This window comes from Erpetoichthys calabaricus, chromosome 1 (assembly GCF_900747795.2).
Source record: "Erpetoichthys calabaricus chromosome 1, fErpCal1.3, whole genome shotgun sequence".
NCBI lineage: Eukaryota > Metazoa > Chordata > Cladistia > Polypteriformes > Polypteridae > Erpetoichthys > Erpetoichthys calabaricus.
In genome coordinates this window covers 208,259,424-208,274,749 of record NC_041394.2, presented here as the reverse complement: position 1 = coordinate 208,274,749, position 15,326 = coordinate 208,259,424, and the positions used below count along the sequence as shown (strand labels likewise).

At 36.4% G+C, this 15,326-nt stretch overlaps 1 protein-coding gene across 1 annotated transcript in view; it reads left to right on the top strand.

Annotated features, from left to right (window-relative positions):
• The window catches only part of LOC114658995 (dedicator of cytokinesis protein 4), a 432,716-nt gene that overhangs the window by 145,747 nt on the left and 271,643 nt on the right, over window positions 1–15,326 (top strand). The window contains 1 exon segment of the mRNA XM_051928746.1: window positions 1,361–1,444. Within this exon segment, the coding sequence (XP_051784706.1) occupies window positions 1,361–1,444 (84 nt within the window).

Here is a 15,326-nt window from a genome sequence, read left to right as displayed (position 1 = left end):
TGTAATTTTCTTTTTAAATTCTGTTACATTATGTTTTAATATATTTTGAGAAGCAGGTAGCTTCTGATGCTCTGTGGAGGAGCAGAAAGGGTGAAATGAATGGTATAAGTGATGGAATTTGGTGAAGGTCTTCTTTTCTGTGAGAGACGGATACATCTGTTAGGAGATGAGTGACAGTAGAAGTTATAAGAAATAGGAAGGCAGAAGGAAGTTTTGAACATGGAGTCAGGAGACAGTAAGCAGGAGTGTTTACGGTATAGAAAAAAACAACGTGACTGGTAGGAGATAATTATTGGTAGGGAAAGCTTTTTTATTGTTTTGGAGATGTGCTCTGTAACCCAGATAACAGGGTATAAGACAGAGCACTGTTTGTTATGGAATGAAGACTCTAAGTAAAGCGTAGAAAACTTCAGTACCAGAGTTATATTTGTTTATTACACTGGTCATTATAGTATTATTTAATTCATTTTGTTAATATAGTTTTTTTTTTGTAAATAAATATGACTATTTGCTAAACTAATCCACTGTATACCATTTTTAAAGTAGCTGTTCTGTTATCTGTCTTTTCTCTTATCTGTCACGCCTAGGTCCTGACCCCTGACGGATAATCGAGGTTTTACTGTATATCTGTTTTAGGTTATTTGTTTACAATACTTGTTTGAAACATATGTGACACTGAATTTCTGTAATTTCTGACCAGTAATGAAAACTTGATAAAAAATGCTAAGTAGAAGTTAAGTGAGCAGACTCTGCAACCAAAACAAGAATATCACCCAATCTAGCATAAAGCAACTTTAATCAAGCCTGACTATAATAATTATCTGGTGGGAATGATAAACTAGCACAGTGCACAGACCATTGGCTAGCAACGAGAGCTACTAAGAACAGAGGAACCACTAGGGGCTAATGCAAGGAAGGCATAGCTTTTGGGCTCAGACATTTAACACTTTTAGGTTAAAAAGAAAAAAGTCCACCTTTGTATGTGACATTGATTTCAGTCTCTTTTGTTGCTGATTCTGCAGTGTGTTTCTATTTTTGTCTTTAGTACTAGGGCCTGAAGAAGGGGACTGAGTTACCTCGAAAGCTTGCATATTGTAATCTTCTTAGTTAGCCAATAAAAGGTGTCATTTTGCTTGACTTCTCACTATTTTTGTCTCAAAATCTCTGATTTTATTTCTTATGTCAATGCAAATTAATGTAACATTAAATACTACGTTTACAATCATTTGTTCATCCAGTTATTAAAGAGTGATTGTATTCCCAGTGAGAGGCTGAAGGAATATGTGTACTTTTTATTTTATTTATTATTATTTATTTAAAATGTATTTATTTAATTTGATATCCCTCTTTTCTCTTTCAGTTCTTGCAAGTTTCCGTGCAACAGTCCCTCATGGTTTATCACTGGAAATTGGAGATACAGTTCAAATTTTGGAGAAATGTGAAGGTAAGAAAATCTTAATGCTGCTGTACAGGAATTTGCTATTCGATTCGTGTATTCTCTGGAAAGTCCTTATGATATGCATAATCTGCATTAAAGAGAAACCTAGTCCTTGTGCATAGTAATTAATGCTAGAGGTAGCTTGTGCTTTGCACAAATCACTCATTGTATGATAATCCCTTGGCATACACTTTATTCTTGCATATTAGCCAGTGGTCCATTATTAAGAGGTGCCACATAACTCCAAAACTGCATGAAATTAACACCACCTTGATACTCATCTTAATGAACCAAAATAAAACCTGAGGTATATAGGTTATAGTAGTTTAGTTTTGATATTGTGCCTCCCATCTCATCCATTGCATTATAAAAATGTAACATACCTGTAGTTTTCCAACCTACCTCAGTTTGAAGAACAGTAGGAGCAGAGTGCACCTCTGTTAGAATCCATTAGAATGTTATCTGACTGCTGCATACATGTTTTACACAAAGAATTGTTTTAATGAATAAAGCATTTAAATAATAAACAAATTGTTAAAAAAAACTGTCATATTGTTAGCCTTTTGTGGTGTATTGATAGCACTATCTGCCAAATAATGACAAGATTAAACATTGACCTGCAGAAGGTCATGTTTAGCTCAGGTAGAAAGATTTCTTCAGTGTCAAATTCATTGCTAACTGGAGAACAGAAGGTCCAGAGACTGAACATATATAAAGATACAAATCATAATGAGTACATATGACAAAATGTAAATAGTGCCATGAGTTGGGAACATATTTTCACTGACACAAAAAATAAAAAAGGATCCCATTTATAGTTAAAGAAACATGTGGAGGAGTGTGTTCATTTTTTTCACTAGGGAATAGGCAAAGTAATGTGTGAATGTACAGTATCTCTATGCACCATATCTCTACCACTCTTTCAGATCCTTAATAAAGGGCAGTCATTATTCAATAAAGAAACATCAAGCAAATTAAAAGTAATTAATATACAGTAGCATCTTTCTCAAAACCAACTTATAGTCTGCCATGATATACAGTACATGCCTTAGGATATTGGCATACACTTGTCCTGCCAATATCTGTGGGCATGCCTTATTTTGTGTAACTGAGCTAATAATAATAAACAATGATGTTTCTATTGAACAGGGCCTTTCTGTAGAGGGCTACTTTCACACACACACGCGCACACGCACACGCACACACACACACACACACACACACACAAAAATAAATCAATCCTTTATCACATCATAAAGACAGCATAAAACTGGGTGAGTAATGTGCAAGGATGACAAGTGGGGCTGAGCATTCTAAAAAAAATTGTCTAACTAGCTGTTGACATGGTATAGTAATGTCTCTTTCCAGCGTGTAATAGGAACTGGCACTGTGCTGCTGTATATTCAGTTTTTTTTTTACTGGCTAAGAAGAACTTCTTCTTTATCATTCTTAATAATCAGCTGTGAATTATCAAATTTGCAAATAAGCGAGGTAGAAAACTTGAAGCTCTGTTCTAAGGTAAAATTAATGAAATCTTTAGTACTGTTTTTTCATTGTTTTGCTGATCTGTGTGAAATAAATAATATACATTAATGTGCGTATGCTTTTTCTATTTTTCTAATACACAGTTCAGGAAATCAAAGCATTTGCATTAAAAAATCTTTTTTCTGGATATTTTTTTCTAAATGTAAATAGAAATAGAGAGAAAGCAAATGAGTCATGCGCAGTCATATCCATTTTTACCTGCTAACCAACTTCGGGAATATGCAGAGTACAGAGACTAACCCACCAGAAATAGGACTAAGGCAGAATCCCTTCTTAGATGGGACATTAGTCTTTCATAAACAGATAATTAGTCTCAGGAGGCATATTTCACTTTTTACAGACGCACAAGAATTACAAAAAAGAAGAAAACTTCTGACTTGGCTAAAGATAAGACAGCAGTCATAGTGAGGCACTATTACTATTACTGGACTTGATGCTTTTTTGGAATTCTTAATTGGTTAGGACAGACGCTTTGTTTGGCTGAATGGCCTGTTTTTGTCTAGATTGTTTTAATGTTTGAATTATGAAGACATTCTCCTGTAGTTGTTTTGAAGCCCCAGCAGCTTTTCTTAAAACACATCTGCTGAATAATTCTTTGGTTGGAATTATTTAATGATGCTGTGCGATAGAAAGGATGTGCAGCAGCATCATCATAAGCCAATATTCAAGTAAGGTGATACGCACTCTTATACCAGGGGACACAGAATAGCCTTAAAAAACGAATGCACAGAATAACAATGCCAAAATCAAAACAGCCTTTTATATATAGTGTACCTTATATACCATTACAGAGTTTTCAGACCTTTTTTTCATATTTATGACCTATGAGGAGAAATGCTTTTGTAAGGCTTTGGTCACTACCTCTACATAAAGTTTACTGTATGAACACAATTATTCAAATTTGATGATTTAAATTGCCTCTCTGAAGTTGCCACCTGAGCTTTGTGAGAAATGGATCAGAAATAAACACCAAATTATTATTTTTTTCCTGACAAGGCCTGTGGTTCTTTTTAATGTACTTGAGATCAATTGCATCTCATAGTTATGCAGGATATAAGAAAGCCTTTTAATTGAGTTTCTTTCTTTTGAACTAATCACAATTTGTACCTGTGTTATGTTGATCAAACTCTGAAGCAGCATTCAAGGAAAGATGTTATAAAACATATTGTTCCAGCAATTGTGGATTTTGCCCACTAGTTAGGAATGGAAGCTCGTTTACAAAAACTGACTGTGGAAGAGTTCTTTTGTTGTTTCTTCTGATTAAAAAAAACAATTCACATGTCATTGGGGATTTTACAATAGTTAATCTTGTAGCAATTGATTATATGATAAGATAAGATGATAAGAAAGTACTGGTATTACTCTTTGTTTAATCTGTAAATAGGAGCTTATTTGATCACCCAAAAGCAAATGGAAAGTAAATCTTGAAATGATTTCATTGAAAGGTATTTTTTGATAAAACACTCACAATCAGTTCAGTAACTGAACTATAAACATCTTTAGTTTTTAAGCATTCCCTCAAGTGAGAACCTTGATCTTATTATTGCGTCAAATACTTAATTATAGGAAGATATTTTTAACAGCAAATGCTAGCTTGTTATACTAGTTTTACAATGGCTATACTAGTTTTACAATGGCACCCTTTCAGAGCAGAATAGATTTTCTTGATCATAATTTAGGCAAACAGGAATATTAAAATAAGAATAGCTCTACTCATTCTAGTATTTCCCTCTCTCATCCACCACCACTGGCCGCTGTTTATATGTGTTCTCAAGGGTTCCTCAGGAGCAGGGCCTGCATTAGAAACCAATCAACCTTTTTTTTTGCTTGTTTTGTTTCCGAAAATGCACTGAGAGATTTATTATTGCACCTTCAAATGACAAAAATATTGCAGTATTTCAAGTAGTATTTTTGACTGAACCTAAAGCATTCAGTAATTACTAGCGTGTATGTGAGCACAGTCATTTTAGTTCTAGTTTGCAATCCAGAACTAACACAAAAAGTATAAAAAGTATTTTGTTTTAATAATGCTACTTACTTAGTAGTCCAAAAGGGATGCACTGTATTACTTTTTGGCTTTTGCTGTCTGCTGCATTTTTTCAGAAGTGCTATAAAGGAAAGATGGAGATTTAAAATAATAACGCACAATGTTTAGTTGGGAAATCTTTGACTTCGTGGCAGCTTGGAGAAAAAATAATTTAAAAGTTTCGTAACAAAAGAAAACCAAAACATATTACATCTATATAATCAATAAGAAATATGCATGGTCACCCACCATTGAGCTCTTTACATGCAGAATTAGATTTTTTGACTATAACAGATTCAGTCACACCATTCTGACTATGAATATATAGGAAAGACAAATAAGATGCTTGCCCTTAGATACCTCGGAAAAATATTTGAATCAGTATCACAGAGCTCAGTGTTTTCAGAACCAACATTATTAAACACAGAGTAATAAGTGACATTTAAGGTATATTACAAAACTGTTTTGCCCATATTACTGTAATGACAATGCTGCTTTAATTAAAGGTTTTAATAAAATAGATGTACTACAACTTCGAGCATCATGCATAAGAGAGATGGATGAACTTTTAATATTCTCTGAAATCTCAGCCATAGTCTACTTCCTTTACACTGCAAAGAAAGACTGTTGTAGTAGATGCAAATCTAATGTGCCCATAGTAAAAACAGATAATGGTTGAGTCTAACACTGACAAGAGTTAGACTTGTCTCCTCAGCTGGTTTGCAAATATGGAAGACAAGAGCAGCAAGATATATTTTGTTGTCCCTGGTACTACACTTGTACATTTCTGCTATTTAATAAAATTGGCCTAGACTCAGCCCTCTCATTTGTCCTTTATAGGTCTTTTTTTTTAGTATGAAGGCAATATCATGATGAGTAGCCTTGACCATGATCACTGGTGCAAGCTGCAGTTAACCACCAAAAATGAAGTCAACATATTAAGAAACACCGAAGAAAAGGCTGGGTCCTACAATGAAGAAATTGCTCAGTCAGTTATAGAAGTGCCCATTGAAAATGGTTGTCATAACCTTGTTTTTTTAGCCTGTAGGTCTTGATGCTGCACACATTTCAATGGGTAAAGATGCCCGGAGAAAAAATTGAAGTTGAACTCAGTTCCCACATATAGTGGGTCTTTCCATCAGAGATTAGTTAATGATGTTAAATCAACCGTGGACAATGTATATTGGAAGCAATACTATTGGCCAGAGATGATGCTTCCAGACATGATGCCTGGAGTTGTGATGGGAGACTGCTCACAACAAAGCTATCAAATTAGCCAAATTATCATTAACATACTTAATTTAGGAATATTTATATATTCAAATAAATTAAAACATAGGTTAAAAATTCTGGGTGCTACATGTGTGGGTTTTTTTTTCTCATCAAGTGTATATTTAAAGCATAAAGTGCTAATGATCTACAAAAAAGAAAAGTGAAAACTGCAGCCTTGAAATGAATATCACCCTTGAAAACACAGCCATTCACAAAAAATGAGAATCTATGCACACACAAGGGCGATGTGATCAAAGAGTGGTTGCTTTTTTGGCATGAAAATTGATTGGGAACTTGGGAACAAAGATACTGTCAGAAAGGGGAGTGCTATCCTGAGAAGCCAGCCATCAGAAAGAACCTGTGTAGAGTGTTTGTGTGTGAGAAAGAGAGATAATCATTACAGAGACAGTTTGAAAATACTTGTTTGTTTATTCGTGAGGTTGTTTAACTGTGTTTGTCTATGTTTTAATTGTATTCTTCCACCCTACATTTATCGTTTGTACTAATGCAGTCCTTTGGTCTTTGGTTGCTCCAGTGGCACTCAGCAGCAGTACAATGCATAAATTAAAAATACATTATATTAATCTTTGCAGAAATAGTCATTAAATAGTATGCGTGGACACTAATTTTTTCCGTAATATCTTGTGTGTTTCTCCTATACTGATTTTATTATTCAAGAATAAAAGCATTTAGTACTACAGCAAAAAACTAAACTAGTAAACTGTTTTGAAGGGATATTTTCTCAGGTTTCCAGGATAAAAATATTGAATATGATTTTCACATTCTTTTGATATTGGAATTTCCTGGGTATGTTGAGGTTTAAGTGTAGATAAGGAATACAAACTTTTTAGCTAGACTCTGACATTGTCAACTTGAAGATATTATTAATGTTGTTGTTATAGTCAGTTATTTTGTCTTTTCCTGGGTGAAAAATTAAAGCTGAAGTTGAAGTTGACCTAGTACACTACCTGACAACTTTGGCTAGTAAGCTGTAATAAAAAATGTTTTAGTGCCCTTGTATTTGTGTTGATTTTTTAATATAAATTAGATTAAGTTAAAATTACAAGCGTATTTTACGGCCCAAAACACTAGATATCTGTTTCTAAGTCCATCTAGTAAAGATTCAGGTCTATGTGAAGAACCAGTATCCGACAGGTGTGGATAACACTACGAGGGCGTAGCAGCCACTCACCCGACCCAGACAGATGCAGGAGGCACCCTGATAAAAACACAAATGTTTTTATTTTGTTTCATCACTTGTGGGCAACATCTTCCCCATTCCCACAAGTATAACCAAGTCCAAAGCACAATACCACACAATACTCTCTTCTTCTTCTCCTTTCCCTCTTTCTCCTCCACTCCTCCTTGCAAGCTTTGTCTCCCTCTTCCCGACTCTGGCTCACCGAATAATGTCTGCTGGCCCCTTTTATAATCCCCCCAGAAGTGCTACAGGTGCTTGATGGTGTATTTGTGGCAGCACTTCCAGGTGTGGAGGAAAAGCTGCCCATAAGGGCTTAGCGGTTGCTACAGCACCCCCTAGCGGTGCCCATGGATCCCACGGAGCCCTGCGGGAATAGATTCTCAAGACCAGAACTGAAATATTAATAGAGCACCATGTAATCAAACATTCTACCATGCCACCTAAATTTAGATAAACATAATTTTCTTGTATTCTTTACTCTTTATCTTTCCTATGTTGATTGGCATTAATTAAATAACTTGCTTAACCAGTGCTATTTAGCCATTACATGTATCAACTGGCTATCTTTTTCATAAATTCAACATTGCTAAGAACAAAATAGAAAAAAATACTGAAAATAGCTCATTGAGAACAATACTCATGGGCAAACACTGTAACAGTCATAATGCCTAGCATGCAGTCAATGCACTTATGCAGTAATCTGTATTTATAATAAAACACTCACAAAGGAAGTTGAAAAAAAATAAAGAGTTTACAGAAAAAGATATTTTGCCCATCTGGGCTTTAATATACAGGTATAAATCCCAACAGGTCTGTAGAAGAGGCTTGTCTACTTGTCCAAATTACAGGTACAACAGATGCACTTTCTTTCCTAATTTCTAAATCCTTCTCTCTCAGGTCCTAGCCTGTTATTTTTCCCCCAGTGATCCTTTTCCACAACAGTTGCCCCACTTCTAAACTGTCTACATAAAATTAAACCCTAAGTATGAGATATGTTTGTGTCCGAATAATCCTAATCAGGGGCAGGTATGATTTGGATATTGAAATCATGGACAGCTCTCCTCAGCAACCCTCCAGCTGGGCAACACTCTCATTTCACTCCTGCAGCATGTGATGCCCAAACTCAAATCTGAATGGTCATTGCTAACATCTGGTCTTGCCTTTAATGGGAAAAAAAATCACCCAGCTTGTGTGACTAGGGAGCATATGCTTTCTAGCAGTCAGGACCTCAATTTATGTGCAAAGGGTCTGACATTGCAGGCAAGAGTTTGTCTGCCCTCAAGTATTGTGGAGGAGCATTGCATATTTCGTCTCAGAAAGCAGCAGCCCCTGTTTTAGGAAGGTGTCCTCTATTGACTGCCTTTAAGAACACATCCTACTATGACAGGCTTGGTTGAGGCCTTCCAGCTCTAAAGCACATTTTCTTTCGGTGGGAGTGGGATCTAACTGTAAAAAAAGTTTCCTCTAGGTCAGACGCCACTGCCCTTTGTCTTCTTGGTGGCTCCTTTTCATCTGGCAATCCCTTGTAAGCCAAGTACCCCATGTCAGGATAATGATATACTTTTAAATAACATTTGCTTTTCTCTTCAAAGCAAAGCAATTCTTATCTTCATGGAAAAAATACATTCAATGTAGACCAATGTTACAGGTCTCATTTTCTAAAAAAATAAAGGACCAAATATAAAACAAAAATGTTAAAGGTATTAAATAGGTTGTCTCATGCTATGTCTATGAATAAAACATACATGCATAGGCAATTAGTTTATATAACAGTGAAAAAATGTTGACATATGTGGGTGGCTTTACCTGAGTACTGATTTTTTCCTCCCACATTATACAAATGTGTGTGTTAGGTGAATTACTAGTTCTAAATGTACTCAGTATGAGTGAGTTAGCTTGTGTGCATGGCTCAGTGCTGTTATGGAAGGTCGCTTTCAAGGGTTGATTTCCTGCCTTAACACCCTATGCTGCCGGGATTTGACCATAACTCTTACTTGGATAAGCAAGTTAGAGCAAAGCTATATGAGTGATAATTTTCCCCCAGAATCTCAGAAAGAGATACCTTGCACATACATTGCCAGGAGTTAAGCAAACAAGTTACTATTCCTCACACTAGAATTGGTTAGAAAGGGTAACATTTTGGGCATTGACTGCCTTCAGGCATATACTTCCTACCATCTCAGAACTGTAATTAAAACTACGTTCTTACTATAAAGAAGCAAATAAACTTATTTTAAGACCACAATGTTGTTTACCTTCCCAGTAACTGAAATTCCATTTAGATGTTCCTTTATATGGTACACAATCTTTATCACTGAAAATCAATTGATATATCATGTAAATATTACCATGCAAAAAAGAAGAAAACAAAGTTCTGTGGCTTTTTATTTTATAACAAAACTAGCCATCCCCCATAGTTCTGCCCGTGTTGTAGTGAAACAGGACAGTGATGAGGGCCCTGCCCAGCTCCCCACTCCTGAAGTCACACTTCCCCCTCCCCTCGGCCTGCAGCCTCTGTCTCGGATTAGCACCAATATATCACTTCTGCAAGTGAACTATGATTCTTAGCGCAATGAGAGAAGTCGCAAAATCAACTGGAATGTTCAAGCAAATTATAGAAAAACCTGAACTAAATCCGTGTAGTTGTTCTCTCGTTCGCTAGCTAAGTGGAGGTAAGATACGCCCCGAGGCTGGCGCATGAGTGAGGATTGTCCCACCCCACTCCCCCTCAGCCCGCTGCGTGTCTCTCAGATTCACACAAATAAGTTGGTAGTGCAAGCGAACTATGATAGATAGCGCAATGAGAGAAGTCGCAAAATCAACTGGAATGTTCAAGCAAATTATAGAAATAAACCCAATCTAAATCCATTAAGTAGTTCTCCTGTGAAAAGCGGACAGACACACGGACAGACAGACGTACTGGAAAATCCTATTCAGATGCTGCACAAAGTGTTTGTGCTTGAGAATTAAATGCAATAAAAGATAAAAGAGGTAAAAGAATGATAAAATAATTATATGTTTGATGTCCTGACACTGAATTGATAGCCAAAGGTATGCCAATCTGTCTGTCTGTCTGCTTGTGAGCAAGCTAACCTAATTAATATTTGGTTAGAAACTTTGTTTAACCAATCAAATAAGACCACTTTCTTCAGGGCATTCTCTCTGTAGACATTGGCATTGAAATTTTCTGTAAATGCGGTACATTAGTGCTGAACTGAGATGTGATTGCTGTAGTTATATTGGAAGTCAAATAATTTTGTATTTTTTTATTAATTTGAATATTCATTTTAGATACAAATAGTCAAAATTAATTTAAAAATCACGGTGGTAGAGAGTTGTCATCTGAGTCTCACATGAAACAGTTCTGTTTTACCAGCAGGTATTTTCTTTGAAGCTCTGTGCTGCTTATTTTAGATGGCAGCAAAGGCACAGCTGTAAATGAGTTTAGACAAAGGTCAGTGCACAATCTTACAGACTGAACAAAAGCTGATACAAAGCTGAAACAAATTCTGTTTTTGCTCTCTCGGGCATCTGCTTCTCTTCATTGCTGTCACTACAGATAGAATTTCAGTCCAAATGTATCTTTTGCTAGCAGACAACACACAACAGTTAAGCTCCCAGAAACACAGAAATTTAGAAATCTCCTCAGCCAAATGAAACCAGAAAAACCTCAGGCTTGAGAGACCAAATACAAAATTCTTACAAATGAAGACATTTATTTAAATAAAGAAAGAGAGTAAAAACTGGGAATAGGCAAGAGGTATGCCTAGAAGGACAGAAGCAATTAATCCTTAACCAGAAAAACAATCACAGTGAAACTGAGATTTTAAGCAAACCGAGATGAAGAAGTGACATATCTGAAGGTTTTTCAAATATGAAAGGAAGTACAGTGATCCCTCGCTATATCGCGCTTCGCCTTTCGCGGCTTCACTCCATCGCGGATTTTGTAGGCATATTTAAATATATATCGCGGATTTTTTGACTGGTTCGCGGATTTCTGCGGACAATGGGTCTTTTAATTTCTGGTACATGCTTCCTCAGTTGGTTTGCCCAGTTGATTTCATACAAGGGACGCTATTGGCAGATGGCTGAGAAGCTAGATTGCTTACTTTTTCTCTCTCTCTTGCGCTGACTATCTGTGATCCTGACGTATGGGGATTGAGCAGGGGGGCTGTTCACACACCTAGATGATACGGATGCTCGTCTAAAATGCTGAAAGATTATCTTCACGTTGCTATCTTTTGTGCAGCTGCTTCCTGAAACGACATGCTGCACAGTGCTTCGCATACTTAAAAGCTCGAAGGGCACGTATTGATTTTTGACTGAAAAACAAACTCTGTCTCTCTCTCTCTCTCTCTCTCTCTCTCTCTCTCTCTCTCTCTCTCTCTCTCTCTCTCTCTCTCCCTGCTCCTGACGGAGGGGGGTGTGAGCTGCCGCCTTCAACAGCTTTGTGCCGCTGTGCTTCGCATACTTAAAAGCCAAACAGCCCCTATTGATTTGTTTGCTAGAGATTGTTTTCTCTATCTATGTGACATTCTGTGCTCCTGACACGCACTCCTTTGAAGAGGAAGATATGTTTGCATTCTTTTAATTGTGAGACAGAACTGTCATCTGTCTTGTCATGGAGCACAGTTTAAACTTTTGAAAAAGAGACAAATGTTTGTTTGCAGTGTTTGAATAACGTTCCTGTCTCTCTACAGCCTCCTGTGTTTCTGTGCAAATCTGTGACCCAAGCATGACAATATAAAAATAACCATATAAACATATGGTTTCTACTTCGCGGATTTTCTTATTTCGCGGGTGGCTCTGGAACGCAACCCCCGCGATGGAGGAGGGATTACTGTAGTACAATGGAGCCAGGCTGTAGCTTTAAAATGAGGAAGTGGTTAGAAACTTGTTAAGGATACATTTTGCTGAGATGTTAGCAACTTTTTTTTCACACAGAGAATCATACACACATGCAATATATTACTAAGACGTGGGTTGGAGAGCAGGATTTTAGCAACCTTCACATCTCGACTTGATGTTAATTTGGAGAAATTAGGTGGATTGGATTGACATGTTTGCTGGGTCCAATAGCCTGTTCACTGCAAAAAGTTTTGTAGTGTTCTAATGAAAGTACATGTTGCAACACCATCTCTCCCCTCAATATAAAGACTGAGGGTGGTCCAGCAGCATTGATATCAGGGTGGCCCTGCCTCTTGGGGTTCCACTCACAAAATACAAGGAATTAAAGCAAAGAACATAAAAATACAGTACTTAGAAATGAAGTAATTAAACAACACAATATTAAAGAGAAACACAATTACTAAATTACTTAAATATGCAAGAAATAAACAAGCCAGGGCAATAACCCTGGTTAAACCATGACACCTTGAAGTGTGGGGAAGCAAGCCTGAAAGAAAAAGAGAGTCTGTGTAATATGATATCCTCACAGTTGCACTTTAGCTTAACTGGGTAAGGAACTGCTTTCTGGTTCAAAGGTCCCAAGTGTGCATTCAGTGTCTCCATGGAATGATGTGAAATAAAGAGTGACTGTTTCTCATTGGTGACACCCTCATATAGCTGCAGTATGATCTGCATAGTATGAATTGAGTGCAGTCTTGCTTATCTTCCCTGGATGTGTTTCACTCAGTAGGTGATGGATGCTGGAAAACACCTTTTCTTCACTTCATCTCCCAATGTAAGACAGCATTTGGATAAGACCAGAAATGAAAAGAAATGGGTTTTTATTTCACCAGATGTACTGCTCCAATGCCCAATATTCATTGTCCCTCATACTGACCTTTAAATTGCAACTTAAATTATTGTGACACAAAATGAACTGCTGAGTTATGCTTATTTTTAATATTATGATTTGTAGACATTTTTATGTTGTGTTTCATTTGAACTCACATTTCATTGACATTTTGACTCTGGCCTCTTTTGCATAACACCCACCTGTAAATCTACTAAATAAGATTTACTATTATTCTATAAAATTAGTTGTAAATGTGAATTTGTTCAATATATCTTACAGTATATTTCTGTTGACATTTGTAGCTAAAAGAAAAAATGTATTCAGTATCATATTGACATAATATCAGAATTCTATTTTTTATTGTCAGCACATGCCTCAGAGACCTTATTGTAATTTCAGAAAGTCTGGGAAAGTTCTTCTGTAACTGGCCAATGTTCTGTGTTACATTTAATACTAGCCCTGCTTAGAACTAGACTGGCACCCTACCCTGGGTTGGTTTCTGCTTTGTGCCCATGCTGCTGTCATATAATCTGGTATGGTGCAACACTAGATTGCATTCTTTAGATTTTGTTTGGAAGGTTTCACCAAAGGATAAATGGATGGATATACTCTATATCATGCTGCCCGTGTCTGAGTTTTCATGTGCTCATGTTGTGCATTTCTCTGACGTCTCTGGTTTCATGCTGCATTCCCAAAGAAGTGCACTAAAGGTAATTGGTGGCCAGATAAAATGAGTGTGTGGGCATGTATGTGACTGTGCTGTGCACTTGAGTGTGGGATCACCAGAATAGACACAGTCTTCCAAGGACATTGTAATGTAAAAGCAAATTTATAAAGTTAAATACATGGATGTGTGGTTGAACATTTACATATTTTTTTATACTCACTTAGTCATTGACACTTTTTGAATATATTGTCTATTTGTTATAAATATTGGCAAAATTGGCAATAGATTATAGACAAGCATCTTTATTCTTTAATAAACCAGTTAGTTTTTTATTTATTGTTCCGTTAATTAAAATTTTGATGAAATCTAACATGGGCACCTCTAAATTACCAAAATGACATTTCAAATAAAGCATCAATAGGACCGAAATTAATTTCTTAATAATGTGAATTTTGGAAATTCCATTGGGTTTATCGTACTAATTTCCACTGTCAGTCACTGAGCCATAGTTTAACTATCACCTGCCACCACAGAGAGCCCTTCTCAACACAGTTTACTAAATGTATAAAAATACTAATCACAGTGACACACAATTAAGATAATTTCTTTATTGTAATAATGAATCTCAAATAGTAACTAACAACTAAGAATCTGTTTGCTAACATCTAAGAGATTGGTATGATTTGCAAACATGCTGCAAGAAAGCTGTGCAGAAAGAAATGGTTGACTTAACAGTACAATTAACCTTCTGCCTACTCTTTACAATTTAGGCAGATGTCATTCTTGGTTACATTTGAGTGTCAGGGATAAGCCTCAGAGAGCCCAAGATTAATGGACTAAATTTACTCCTATTAACTAAAAATAAGTTCAGTCTTTTGCAATGTGTTGGATTCTGCATCTTCCCTCAGGGGCATTCCAGTAGTCGATAACTCAGCAGGTGACCAGCTTTTTAACTTGCCACAGTCTTAATGCCATCATTCTTGTCACAATTGTTTTTCTGCTTTGAGTTTTTAGATTTTTTTGGCAAATAAAAAATCATGTTTGAAGTAATAATGCTGTTTTATAGAGTCGAGAAGTGTAACTTTTTGCTTTTATGTATATCAGTATTTCACCACTGAATGTTTAATGGACAAACGATTTCAAGTTGTTGCATTCATTTTGCAGTTGTTCAGGTTTGCCTCTCACATTCCAAAAGATGTGCGTGTTATGTAAATTGGTGATTCCAAATAGCCCAGGTTGATTGTGGAATTGTGTGTACTGGTGCCCTGTGCTGCCAGGATAAACACAGACCCCCCCTTCCCCAAAGACCCTGAACTAGATTCAGCAAGCTTTACAAAAAGTCCCGTTTTAGACCTAAAGTCTCATTAACTTTTGTTGTTCAGTTACTATTAACAATAATAGTCGATTGCATGAGGACATTGACTCTCAAGTGTTATG